General features: G+C 37.7%; 7 protein-coding genes across 7 annotated transcripts; 4 read left to right on the top strand and 3 right to left on the bottom strand. All coding sequences in view use genetic code 12, as the record gives it.

The window, feature by feature from the left end:
* Positions 1-465: 465 nt before the first annotated feature.
* Positions 466-1,920, bottom strand: I9W82_000500 (uncharacterized protein; the record flags this gene model as incomplete). Its single annotated transcript, XM_067694132.1, has 1 exon — positions 466-1,920. The coding sequence occupies one exon, from the start codon at positions 1,918-1,920 to the stop codon at positions 466-468; it is 1,455 nt and encodes a 484-aa protein (XP_067550526.1).
* A 2,511-nt stretch (positions 1,921-4,431) lies between these two features.
* Positions 4,432-5,484, top strand: I9W82_000499 (uncharacterized protein; the record flags this gene model as incomplete). The annotated part of the gene is made up of 1 exon (XM_067694119.1): positions 4,432-5,484. One exon carries the CDS (start codon positions 4,432-4,434, stop codon positions 5,482-5,484), a length of 1,053 nt encoding a protein of 350 aa, XP_067550525.1.
* A 54-nt stretch (positions 5,485-5,538) lies between these two features.
* On the top strand, positions 5,539-5,973 carry I9W82_000498 (uncharacterized protein; the record flags this gene model as incomplete). Its single annotated transcript, XM_067694108.1, has 1 exon — positions 5,539-5,973. One exon carries the CDS (start codon positions 5,539-5,541, stop codon positions 5,971-5,973), a length of 435 nt encoding a protein of 144 aa, XP_067550524.1.
* A 968-nt stretch (positions 5,974-6,941) lies between these two features.
* NUO2 (Nuo2p) lies at positions 6,942-7,529 on the top strand (the record flags this gene model as incomplete). Its single annotated transcript, XM_067694097.1, has 1 exon — positions 6,942-7,529. The coding sequence occupies one exon, from the start codon at positions 6,942-6,944 to the stop codon at positions 7,527-7,529; it is 588 nt and encodes a 195-aa protein (XP_067550523.1).
* A 16-nt stretch (positions 7,530-7,545) lies between these two features.
* I9W82_000496 (uncharacterized protein) lies at positions 7,546-8,670 on the bottom strand (the record flags this gene model as incomplete). Its single annotated transcript, XM_067694086.1, has 2 exons — positions 7,546-8,071; positions 8,282-8,670. 2 exons carry the CDS (start codon positions 8,668-8,670, stop codon positions 7,546-7,548), a joined length of 915 nt encoding a protein of 304 aa, XP_067550522.1.
* Positions 8,671-9,911: 1,241 nt separating this feature from the next.
* Positions 9,912-11,193, top strand: I9W82_000495 (uncharacterized protein; the record flags this gene model as incomplete). The annotated part of the gene is made up of 3 exons (XM_067694075.1): positions 9,912-9,914; positions 9,988-10,159; positions 10,718-11,193. The coding sequence occupies 3 exons, from the start codon at positions 9,912-9,914 to the stop codon at positions 11,191-11,193; spliced, it is 651 nt and encodes a 216-aa protein (XP_067550521.1).
* A 62-nt stretch (positions 11,194-11,255) lies between these two features.
* Positions 11,256-12,461, bottom strand: I9W82_000494 (pepsin-like aspartic protease; the record flags this gene model as incomplete). Its single annotated transcript, XM_067694064.1, has 1 exon — positions 11,256-12,461. One exon carries the CDS (start codon positions 12,459-12,461, stop codon positions 11,256-11,258), a length of 1,206 nt encoding a protein of 401 aa, XP_067550520.1.
* Between the last annotated feature and the right edge of the window lie 1,070 nt (positions 12,462-13,531).

Raw genomic sequence — 13,531 nt, 5'->3', positions numbered from 1 at the left:
AGACTAAGTTTCGAAACTTTTTGTGTGTTGGAAAGACTTGCAGGTTCTGCTGAAAATGTAGAGCATGTATATTTACACTTAAATGGCTTACTCGTACCACTTGCAATACGGTCAAATTTTTCAATATAAAAAGAGGCTAAACTCCCGTCTTCGTTCTACTCAAATCCACATCTACATCAAACAACAAACAACAAATACAATTAATAATGGCTGCTCAACAAACTAACAACAACGCTAATACTGGTTCTAACAAGAAGGATGCTGGAAAGGACAACTGGGTTGCTAAAGTCCCAGGTGGTTTCATTGGTTCCATGTGCACCATCGTCTAAGTTTATGAACTCGTTGCCGCTTTTCGATATGCTTTTTGCTGATCTATGAGTACTATATAGGATCTTGAATACACGCAATTTTTTATTAAAAAGACTGTATTCCTCTAATTTATTATTACATTAAACATCTCTAAATCTATAAACCATTACTTGCGCATGAAAACGGTTTACCATATAAACTTTCCTCGTAAGACCATATGATACTTTGAATAGTAGAATACAAACCAGGACCCAATATGTAAAAACCCAAAGCGAATATTATCACATTCAAAACAAATTCTCCCTTTTGTAACAAATTAGATCTTTTAAACAACTCAAATAAGTTGATACGTACACCTTCTTGTTTGTAGTAGTATAATTTTCTTAACTTGAAATATGCCAATGCCCAAAAGATGAATCCAAAAAAGCAATCAAACAATGATGACATCAAACTCAATAAATCACTGAAAAATGGAATCACTTCAGCAATGACGAAAGCAATAGCCCATAAACCACCATTAAGACCGATCCAAACTCCCCAACCCAACAAAGTGTTTTCGTTTCTATGCACACTTCCTTTGTTGAAAATTTCGTGAAATAAAAACTGCGACGAAACATTGCTATACAACGATCCAAGAAACAAAACTGTTGGTAATGCAAAACTAAAGGAAATCTTTTTGAAATTTCCAACCAAGGATCCAAATGCTGGTGCAATCATGTAGGCATTTCCAACATAAACATAAATGATCGAGCCAGCTAATGCGAAAGTTATCAATTCACATATGGTGACAACAACCAACGCTTTACGAAAATCTCTAGGTTTCTTCATCTGGGAAATGAAAGAAGGGTAGGTGATTTGACCCACAAATGTGTAGACAATATTCAAAACTGCTGACATGATATTGACATACTTTTCACCCTTCTGTGGCCATGCATGCCAAACCACTGGAGTGGCAGGATCGAATTTATTTGGATGACTTTGTACACCAGCAAAAATCATTGCTAAAACGACCGCAATGAACATTGTTATAGCTGAAAAATAGCCGACACCTGACAAATGACTGAAAGTTCTAGGTAATGAAAGCAAGAAACAAATGATTGCAGTAACAACTCCAAAAACGACGGAGCAAATTGTGGTGTTGTCACTAATGGTATTCCAGTATTTAGCACCTACCAATACATGCAACGCTTGAATCAAGGTATTATTGAGCAAAAATGCAACTGCAGTGGCATACCAAACCCATTTCTGACCAAATATCAAGTGTTGTCCAATATCGCAAACATTGAGTAAATGGGGATAAGCAGCACAATAATCACTAATGATCAATCCAGTGTATAAGCACAACAATGAAACAATAACAGTGACAATTAACCCTAAACCTAATCCTAAAACTGAATACGACCAAGGGAAGGACATAATTGCAAGACAAATGTATTCACTAAACAAAAGTCCAGCGGTTTTCTGCCATGAGCAATTACGATAGTTTATGGAATGCTCACTCTCTTCCTCGATTTGCTTTTTTAAAAATGCATCTGGATCGAAAGATGAAATATCGGAATGCTCCTCCACCTCTGCCTTGGATTGTGATGATTCCTTAGGGTATAGGGACATTGTTGGTAATGTAGTTGAAAATTTTTGAACAAGGTAGTGTTGAAATTATTTGCGGAGAAATGGTCTTTATCTGCAACTTATATAAGATCTCTACCGTTTAACTCTCCATTGTTTCTCATCACCTTATTGAGGAGGCAAAACTAATTCGTTCATTTCAGTTCAGTTCATGGCAATTTAAGGGACTATGCATAAAACAATAGAAAAGAAAAAAAAAAGGCCGTAACTTGACCCACATATAGCAAGTGAAACTGCATATTAGATAAAATGAGAAGAGTAGAGTGATTGGCTTTTGTGTTATAATTAATGAAGAAAAAAATTTCTCTTTTTGTAAAATTCAGGCGTAATTTCCTTTTTAAAAATTCATTCGTATAGATTATAAAAGATAGAAGTAGAAGAAAGTTCAGTAGATCGCAGAGTATACTTCTGGAACATCAAGAGTTTGCAAAGACTGTAAAGGACTAGGAAGCATTTGTCTTCTATCGTGATATGCATGGTCTATGCCTTGTTTGCCACAGCCGCCAAAGATACTTTTTAGCTTTATTGCTACTACGGCGTTTAGGTAACTTCCCAAAGCCGCATTTGTCTCACTTAATGACGTGATCAATTTATCCGAATCGCCACACTTTTTTTCTTATATATATATGACTTTTGTATCTGCAAAAAATTTCTTTTTCATTTTGTTTTGTACAGTAGAGTGGTCGCAATTTAATTGTGCATAAGTTATATTATGCATAATCGACTAAACTTTCAAAAGATGAAATTCTGTTGTTGTCTAAGAAAAGCAATTTAAGCCTAATGGGATTACAATTACGAGTAAAGGTTAAAAATGGTTAGATATAAGACGATCTATTTGATTTGTTGGACCAGTTAGCATCCTCGGCTTTTATATGATTTTGGAAAATAATCCGAAAATATCGATTGCCATATCATACACGTTTGTCTGGCCAAATTGAAGCGATGTCGCACTATGATAGCCTTTGTGGCTCCCTCACATCACTGAGTTTGCTTACCGTAAAATGTGTACCTTCCTCGAGTATCAAATTTGTGTTTTTAATCTTTTGATAACAACTGTGGCTCTCTAAATTTATTGTGGATCTGAAAATCCTTAATTTATTGAGATCGTAATTGATTACCAACTACGCAACTCCATTGTTAATACTAACCGTGGCTTTCAGAAGACTCGAAAATGCATCAGGTCTAAGCGAAATAAGCATTGCTCGTCTTAAGGTCTTCTCAGGCATTGGCAACCTCGTTTTTTCTTTTTTTTTTTGACTTCTCTGCTTCAGCTGATTTGGGTTGTCTCGCTATTCAACAGCTGAATTCAATAGATCTTGTATTATTTCACCGTCATCAGCTTTAATAGTGGGTGGGTCTTTTTAAAGTTTTTAGAAACCATTGTTGTTGGTTCGTTTATTTTCAAATGTGAATGTAACTCATCTATAGACATCTCTTTAATCTGCCACGTTCATCAGTACCGACCAAAAGCTCCTTCTAGTTGACTTTTGCTTCTCTCTCCTTTATCCTCAAATTGAATATTTCCCCATATAATCAGAAGCTTCATTGTCGTATGTTCATCGCTAGGTTGAATCTCCATATTCTTAATAGCAGTAGTGCGATATTCTATAGCGTTACATGATCTATCACCAACTTGACATTTGCAAGATGAGCTTCCATTTGCTCGTTAAACATTTTGGTCTGTTCGTGGCTATTTCCTTTTTGTTCAATTCGTTCAGCTTCTCCATGCTCCGACAAAATTGAACATTTTTTACTCACTTCAGAAATTCTTCTTCAAAAGCCATGCACATTCATTCTCCATACACGCTGCTCATCCTTCCTAAAGCAAGTTTGTAACCACCTACAATGAATCATACTTTTGTTTCAACATATAGCAACCCTTTTCAATCGTGTGTCCGTAATTGATGTCCTTATGAACTTCTGTGGTGTTGCAAAAGTTATCCCTGAGACGTGGAAAGTCTCAATGTGACTTTCTTATTACTACCATTGAACGACACCAAATGGATGAATATAATATGCTTTGTTGTTGTTGAAGAGGTAGTGTCTAAATCGTCTTCATTCCACCATATTTTGCTGTGCTAGATGCCTAGAGTTACACGTATCATATTATCCCACACATAGCTTCTAAATAGCTAGAATTGTTAGAGCTTGTTAGAATGAGGACCAAGTATAATTCTGTGTATTTCAATGTGAGGGATCAGCTTACACGCACCACAATTAGACGTCGATTATTGGTAGTACATTTGACTTTTGACGATACTTAATCAAGCAAGAATAGTGTTTTGTATCTTGCCACAATCAGAGGTGCTCGTCGTATATATCTCTTATGACATCAAGGGTTGCATCTTTCTGCTGGTCAAAAGGTAACCAGAATTAACTCCTTGTTTACCTTTTTGCAAAAGTATAAAAGGCCTAGAAGACTGTTGCAAAAAAGAATTCCCCTTAGTCCACTTACTCCTTGACCATACACTTACTCAACTGCTTACATTTCCAAAGATGCCCTCAAAAGTTAACAACTACAACCCAGTTTTATTAAACAACTCCGAATTCAAAGCTTTGTTTGAGTTGAAAGCAGAATCTGATGCTGGTGCTTTGTTTTACGGTTTCCATCCAGGTGATCAAATTATTTTGGAATGCCCAGCTAAATTTATTGTAAAGTCAAGCTCAAACAACGACATAGTTCCTGTAACCAAAAGCAACCACTTCAGGAATATCAAAGATGGCGTATTGGAATCATTGTTGAGTCTACAACCCACTATTTTTTACACTGCATCAACAAACTTTGAACAACCAATCCAAATCATCAACAACTTTATCAATGTTGAGAATGTCAACGTCAACTGCAATCATGGATCCAATGATAAAGATCTTACCGAGGATGCAAGACAAGTAATCCATCATCATTCTGCACAAGAGATGGTAAATGTTGCAAACAACAACTACAACTTTTCATTGAATGACAATTTTGCATCAGTAGTTCATCACCTGAAACCAAACAACGTTGAAAAGAGATTAGCCAGCCTATTTGAAACTCCTACTGAAGAAGACAGTACACCTCAACCAGAAGTTGCAAGAAGAGTTCTGTGCTTTCATCCTATTACTCAAGATTTGCAACCAAAGATACCTAGAAAACATGATAAATGGATTGAAAGATTAATGCATAGAGTAAAAAAGTCTGAAGAGAATAAAGGATCAGATAAAGAAGTTGTCCTGAGGTTTCACCCATTGGTCAACCAAAGCCATCAATCGAGCGTTTTTAAACCTACAAAGAATTGGGTAAATAAAGTGTTTCACAAAGATGCAAAGACCGAGGAGAAAAGGAAAACACCGAAGCATGCAAAAAAATGGGGACTCAAGAGAAGATTTTCAAAAAGTCAATGTACTAAAACAACATCGGATACTGGTAGTTCTGTTGACAGTCAAGCAGAGGAAGGTGTGCAGGTGTCTTTAGTACCAACGAGACAAAATCGAGCAGATATGCTCTTTGGACCTCAACAAGATGCACGATTTGAAACGCAAAATTATGAAGAGGATGAAGAGGATGAATAATATGAGGCACATGGAAATCAACAAAGTTACATTTCATTTGCACAATACGAAGAAATGCTTGGAGGGTATGGAGGTTATGACAATTACTCCTCATATGCCCAATTCGAAGAAGAGTTTGTGAATGACGGCGCATCTGTTCGTGAAGATCCACACTTTTCAATATCACAATCAGAATATCAAGTCGAGAGTACCTTTGCGGACCTGGACCTGTACCTGGAAGTTACATCTGAAGCAGAACAAGAGGTGGAACCCCTCCAAGCAACTGATGAATCACGACACAAGCTGAAGTTTGGTGTTAGAAGATTGTTTAAGCGCTGCAAAGAAATTCAAAAGGAAGCAGCAGATGTGATTACCAAACGTGCAAGAAAAAGACCTACAAGAGAAGAAGAAGAAGACAGAGAAGGTATACAAAACCAAGAGGATGAAAGACCATCACTGGGTCATATTAACACTTTTGTCCACAACCTTTACCGTGAACTATATGCTTAGTCATATTATAAGTTTTAAAGATAGGAGAAAATTCGACATTGAATGGTAAATGAACAAAGTGTTGACGTGCTGATGCAAAGAGTTTAATCTCTGCCTGCTCGATGTAAACGGCAGTTATTTACTACCACGGGAATCCAAAGCGATGATCCTTTATTAAGCACCAAGTCCTCGCGACGAAGTCAAAGGATTTTTCCCGTACAATGATTGTCATTTCGTGCCCCTCCCTTTGTTAAAGGGAATCAACCATACAGGATACTTGAGTGTGAGATTAAAACACGTGAACTATTTATTAGTCGAATATCACTATCGAATACTTTTTGTTCTACGGAGAACCACTTGGACCGCGTTTGAAGTTGCTGGATTTGTTCTGAGTTGTGCAATGGTGCTGGTCTGGCCAGCTAGTATCCGGAGCCAACGACGAATGATGATGGTAGATGGAAAATAGGGGAAGAGTTGGAGATTGTGTTGATTAGATAAGTTAATTAAAGGTCAGAAGTCGTTGAGGATATTTGAAGTCTGTGAAGTCAATTAGGGTCAGAGTCTTCATGAAAGTTTAGAGGTCAAAGCTTATGAAAGTGATCCAGTTTGTGTTAAGGTACAAGTTTCAGAAAAGTTAAAGTCTGTTGTTGTCATTGTTGTTGATGCTTCTGGTTTGAAGCTAAACCCACTTCCTTTCATATTTTTGTTATTTTATTTGGTATCAATTTGTACCAAGCATTCCTGTTATTACGGTATGTGATCATGTAGCTCGATTTAGTGTCTCTCTTACGCTATTGTCCTAACCCATTTAAAGCCAAATGGTAGCTCGCTTGTATTACTACTTGCAAAAATTTAATTGGTTGAAACTCCAGCCAATTGCTACCAATTATGAAGGGAAAAAACAAAAAAAAAATAGAAAAAACCAATTCTAAAATTGGTTAAGTTTATCACAGTAGCATCGCTTATCTCACAATAATCACATTAAAGCCATGTCAGGAGGTCCAGTCCCAGTGTGGAAGAAATATACCAGTAGACCAACTGGTATATGGGAGAAATTGAGAGAATTCTTGGTATTAGCTCCCAACAGATCATCAGGAAATATGTTTGTTCCATTGTATAGAAACCCACCACCAGGTTCAAAAATACCTGAAGCCAAAGCTTACAAAGACCCAATAACAATCCCAGCTGGTGACATAAAGGGAAACCCATATTTCAAGCGAGATTTCAGAAGAAATTACCCTCAAGTGCACGGTTTCAACCAAACTAAATTATCAGGATTATTGCAATTAGGTAACAGTCAACACCCAAGAATATCTGTTGGTGACAAGGGAACCAAAGAGTTGAGCACGTTTGAAGGAGGAAATGTGGTTAGTTTAACCTCAACTTTGAGTAAATTGCCAGAAAACGTAATCAAGGGAGAGATTTTGGGTAAACAAGGAGAACCTATCGTTGCTCCAAGCTTGAATAAATTCAAATGGGAAATATTACCAGAGAGTGTTCATGGAATGTATACAGAAGAGTATCCATGTCGTATATTCACTGATACAAAGGTTAAAACTGTTTCATCGTCTGCTTGAGCATATATATAGAATATCATGAATATACAATTGGTCTTATTGAAAATTGGGGAAATATGGCTGGAAGTCCATAAAGTCCGAACCAGCATGACAAGTAGGTAATGGAAGCGTTCTCTTGCTCTAAGCTCGATATATGTGTATGTAGTGTTTCCAAAGTCTCACAAGGGTGTATTTGAAACCAGGGTTGTAGTAGTAGGTGATGTTCGACTATGGAAATATCAACTAATTTGTTCAATACAAGATTTGCGATCTTCTTCAACGACTCGTCGAGTTCAATGATATCAAATTCAAGTTTACCGTCAACGTAGACTCTGAAACTAAAAACTGGCACGCGGTAAAACTTGTCGTAAGACACTGTGAATTCCAATCTTGCTCCTTCACCAATTGTTATGGACCCAAACAAGTATTTCTCTTCATTCACTTGCTTTACGTCAGCGGCTACAATTTTGAACTTTATCGACGATTGTAGATTGTCGAAAAGAACGCCTCTGAAATGTGGAATAGCTGCATTAAAATCTTGATTCGTTAAAATATTCATCTTGCTAAGACACGAGGACCTTTCTGGAAATTTAGTTTGAACAAATACATTTTAGAAATTCAAAAAAAATATCAATTCTTCAAACGCCTATACACTTACTGTACAAAATATAGCAAATCATCCTGTAACTCACCGCCTTTCTCTCTCTTTCTCCTTCGTTAATCTTACTTCTCTGCCACTTCACTTGCTATTCTCTTCCTTTGCCTTCTTCAACCCTTCGCTAGGCTTGGGTGTACTCTCATTCAAAAGCCCGCTTTTACCATTGGCAAATATTTGTGCATTGCTTGCACTTATACTATTTCTTACCGACATTTCCTTCATTCGTTCAGCACTTGGATGTCTCGAAGGAATACCTTCACCAATACCACCGCCCAAACCTGATAAATTCTTTAGCGCACCACCTTTCTGCTTTTGCATAGCATAGTCTCCACTGTCGAAATACTTTTTATCGTGAAATTTAGAGCTTAATATCTGTTGTGTTGTTGGAAGTTTACCATACATTTTGTAAATCTTCAACTCCTGTGGCGATAATTTAGATAGATCAAGATGCTGGGTGTTTTCTGGTTCTGCTAGAGGATCACCTTCTGCGTATTTCTCAGACATGTTTGGACTTCGTCTTGGAGATATATGTGTGGAAGGGTGATAACTATTGGAGGGGGGGTGGGAAGTACTTTATCAACGCAGGCGTCCGTATTTTTGTTTGTCACAAGTCACTTGCGAAAAGCAAATACTGCTTAACTATTGATGTTTGGATGTGTGGGGATACGTACCTAATTTGGTAGCGACGAGTAAGCACAAAGTATATGCAGATTGGAGCAGGACATAGCGTAGGGATGTATACACCAGGAGTTAGTATGTTGAGAGGTTTGACTGGAGTGTGTATAGTGGGGGGAAGAGGTCATGTTGTTGGGCAAGCCTCAGACAGATTAAGCAAGGGGAATTACTTGATTTCTCTAAGCAACAACTCACATCTATAAAACCTAGATTGACTCCCTCGTAACTAATTACAGATGATTCTCTTGCCAAAGTTGTTTGAGCGAAGCTCTAAGCCTTTAAATGAGCCAGCCATAAAGCTATAAGCATGATAACTGGTTTCAAAATGGATACATCTCCACAAAAAAAGGTTGCAAAAACTTACTGTTATGTTATCTATCGCCGTATGATCCAGAGAGCACTCACTGGCATCATCTACACTGCCCTAAACGCGATAAATGTGTTGGGAATGGCTTCAAATTTGAACCCGTTAGTTGAACCAACAGTTTTGAACACGGTACACGACAGCGTTGTGACGCAGTGGAAGCGTGCAGGGCTCATAACCCTGAAGTCCCCGGATCGAAACCGGGCAACGCTACTTTGTTCTTTTTGGACTATTCATCCTCTATAACAGTTTACAGCTGTTAGTTACCAATCATCAGGCTGCTTCTAAGCTACTTGAGTTGAAAGAAAAGCAATTGGATGGGTTTTACTCCGTAACAGTGCTCTTTATTTTTCACCTTAATTTTTTGCTGCAGGACTTTTACCAAAAATGTAATCTTTTGCAGCAATTTGACCCTAAATAAAATTTACAAAAGAATAATATCAAAATTTATTTAAAAAGATAGTACTCATAGTCAAATATGACCCACTCAATAGCCACAAATCCATTTTAAAGCTGCTAAAGCATTATAAGCCCTATATTTCTACAACTTTCTGCACTTTATATGACCAGGTAGCGCTCACCCAAGAAAACTTTCTGACGTGGTCTCTTGCGTGAAAAAAAAAAGAAAACAACACGCTCTCAATACTCTGATCTACATTTACTTTCTTCACCAACGAGTCAAATATCTATCAAGCTACAAACGACAATGGTATGTGAAGCAAGCATTTATGCTCAGAAGCGTAACACGCTTCATCCCTCGAGCTTTATACTAACTGAAGCAGGCTTTACAAACACCAAAACAAAGAGCGGCTAATGCCAAGTTTGAAAAGAAAGTAACAAAACAATGGGGAAAGCCTAAATCGGATAAAGATAAAGTTGAGTATCCGGTATCCAAGATGTGGCTATTTGTATTATTGTTTTTAGTTGCTGGTGGTGCCATTTTGGAGTTGATTCGTATGCTTTTCTGAGGAATTGAATTCAGTTTAAAGTCAGGGGGAAAAAAGTACGGAGAGATGCAGTGCAGTAGGGGAGGGAAGTATGGGGTGAGATGTTAGGAAGGAAGAGACGCCTAACTGAGGTTCGGAACATGGCCTAGAAGGCCTAACTAAAAACACAACTATTCTTTGCTTGTATTATTAGAGGATATCACAGTGCTAGCATATACAACGAGGGCTAAAGTGAATATATCATTTGTTATTAAATGTCTAGACATGTAGATAAGTGGATCACCTAGTGATCTGAATTTTAATTGCAATTGAGAGTTTTGTAGTCCTCTTTTCTGCGCACTGAAAAACAACCGCCTTTTTCTCATCTTTCAGCACTCGACGATGCTTTGGATGCTAATATTGTTTGTCCCTTTTTGTCTAGCCAATACAGAAACTTACCTACTTCGGATACCACAACATTACGACATTCCTCTGCATCCAGAACCTATACACCAAAGTCACCAACTTCAACGAGCTTGGCAACATATAAATTCCACACATGATGTACTTCTTGACTACCCAATAGCATCCATCAACGATGAATTGAATCCGTATGCAGCACAGCTGTCTAATGTCATAGTATTACCATATGATAGCACTACACAACCGAGCAAGACCATTTTGGTGCGGTTAAACAATTATAATAACACTTTATTTGATGGTGGAGATTTGTTGAATGTGAAATTGTGCTGGCCCGCTACACTCCCTTTCGATTTTAGGATTTCCCACGAGTACATCAAGACGAAAGAGTTAATTGAAGAATCACTTGACCCCGCGCAATTGGATTTGTATCTTCGTATTGACTATCAATTCTTTGGTGTTACTTATGACGAGAAATTTTTGAAATCACAAGGTGAGGTCAAGTTTCAATTGTTTGTAAATAAACTTCCGTTCAAATTGATTCCGATACCATTGGAATTATATGATTTTGTTGTTTACTTGGCTGATTTGCTCATCTTGTTGCTTACTCAAATCAAGTTTCTCAAGAGGATTTTCATATAGACTTCCAATAAAGAACTGTAAACTGAATTTAAACTCTACGTAATCTAATAAACACTGCCAACTTAAACTGCAGAAATGTTGGAATCAGAAGTGTACTTGACTTGTGCAATTGAAACAGTATTAGCATCCAAGTTGTAAAGAAGATAAGCATGCCTCAAAAAGTTGTCACCCAAGATACTGTCTCTTGATTCCTGGACACCCCAAAGACAAGTACCATCGTCATTAGAATAGACATACTCTGAATTTGGGACTGTAATCTTTGCACCATTTCCAAAATTAAATGTAGTTGAGCCTGATGTATCAGTGTTACAATCAATAAAGTACAATGATTCGTCTCTGCTTACTTGAACAAGGTAAGCACCAACTTTACTAGCAATTTGAGCCGCAATTGAGCTTGGCAAGTAAGTAAGAGTGGTTCCTGAATCCAACAATGCGTCTTGCCCAAACGAGAATGATTGGCCTTCCACATCAATTGACGAGAGCGAGATTGTCAATTGGTTCGACAGTGTCACTTGTTCAGAAATCAACAGGCCTGAGTACTTGGCATTATCAACACCACCAAAGATAATTGTACCAGTTTCAGCTGTTGGCGAGTTCAAATACAATGAATAAGCATTGGTCTTGATTTTACCTTGCTTTTTCAAAGTGACAGGGACATTATCATAGTTTTGAATGGTTTGCTGTCCATATTCATCCTTGATAGCCTCATTGCTAGTGTAACCAATACCCAAAATACCTTGGTTGACAGATGTTTGAGTGACGTCTGCCAACTGTTGTCCAGTAATTGAAACCCCATTGATAACAACAGTATCTTTACCCCAAGTGCCCTGAGAGGTAGAACCATCACCATATCCAATGAAAAAGTCGTCTCCTAAATTTTTGTAAGAAGACGAGGACGATGGGTCGAATGTACCTGAGCTTTTGCAATCAACTTTGGGTGCACATTCGGCATTTGAATCAACAACCCAAAAGTCACTGGAACCAGTGTCAATGACAACTGTCTGCTCTTGTTTGTTGGAACCAACTGAAACCTTAGCAGCATATGATGGGCCTTCGTTGATCAATGACAACGAAATGGAATCTCTCTTTTCATGGAGAAGAGCTTTTGTCAAATTCAATGGCTTCTTGATGACGTCAAAGTCTAAAGCAATAAATCCTGGAGTCGAATCATCTCTTTTAGCGGCTTCAGGAACAGCAGCACCTTGAGCAAGTAAAGCAAGAGCGATAGTGAGTAAAACTTGACGAGTTAATGTAATAATAGCAACCATATTCTTTCAGTTAGCAATGTGTAATGTACTTCATCTGATGACATAGAAGGTAGAATATCCTGGTGGATATTTATACACTGAGAAACAGTGCCAGAGGCTATTTTGGTGCCGTTTACATCAAAGGCAAAACACATTGTTGTATCATTGTTAGTATGTAGATAAAGCCTTTTTTTTTGTCGGTTCAATTGTCTGTTCGTCATTGTCTTCTGATCTGCATCACTATTGTTGACAAAAGAAAAAAGTGTGGTGGGTGTCTATTTTTGTGTTTATCTTTTTGAGTTGCGTTTTCGGTGTCGATGAAATCTGTCAAAGTTAAAGCCTTGGCGTGTAGAAAAGTTGATCTGTCTTACAGTAATCACAACCCATAGCCTATAATCATGTCCCCTTTAACATGAATGAATCAAGCTGCCTTTCAGTATTGAACCAAGACCTATCGTTTTCCCCATTTGGTTCACATAACTTGCTGTTTCAGTTGCTAATGTGCCACATTGTGTCCACGTGAAACAATGCAATCCAACTCCTAAAAATAGAAGATTAATAACAATGGATAGTGTATGGCTCCACTTTTTCTTTGTGGAGTGTTTGAGAGCTTTCAAAATTTCATGTTAATGCTAAAGCAAACATTGGACAGGCAAGGAATGAGAACTCAAAGCTTGGTTGATTTCATTCCAATACCTTTTGTTATTGTCAAAACTGTTACCTTTCCACCCCTTTCGGAAATAATCGTTATTCGCATTTAGAACACCTAGCGTCAGGAGTAAAACTCCATGAAACGTTTGTGTGTGCCCTATTGCGTGAAGTTTGTGTAATTTCTAGTTGATGATCATTGGTGGAGAAAGAAACCTCTTTGTTTACTCATTTTCGTGCCACGGCCATTGTCATTGAAAAATGTGTGGGAAAATGAACTTTTAGACCACTCATAACCATTCATGTGATATTGAAATTGCTCCTTAAAGGAGTAAGTATAAATATGAAACTTGAATTACTCATCTTGCGAGGGAAGCTCCCACTAGCCATTAAACACCTGCAAGCTGTAAACTGCAAATGTGCCTTCTCTTGGCAGGCACAAT

Source organism: Candida metapsilosis (assembly GCF_017655625.1).
Source record: "Candida metapsilosis strain BP57 chromosome Unknown scaffold1, whole genome shotgun sequence".
Classification (NCBI taxonomy): domain Eukaryota; kingdom Fungi; phylum Ascomycota; class Pichiomycetes; order Serinales; family Debaryomycetaceae; genus Lodderomyces; species Lodderomyces metapsilosis.
The sequence above is the reverse complement of the archived record's forward strand: the minus strand, read 5'-3'. Positions and strand labels throughout refer to the sequence as shown.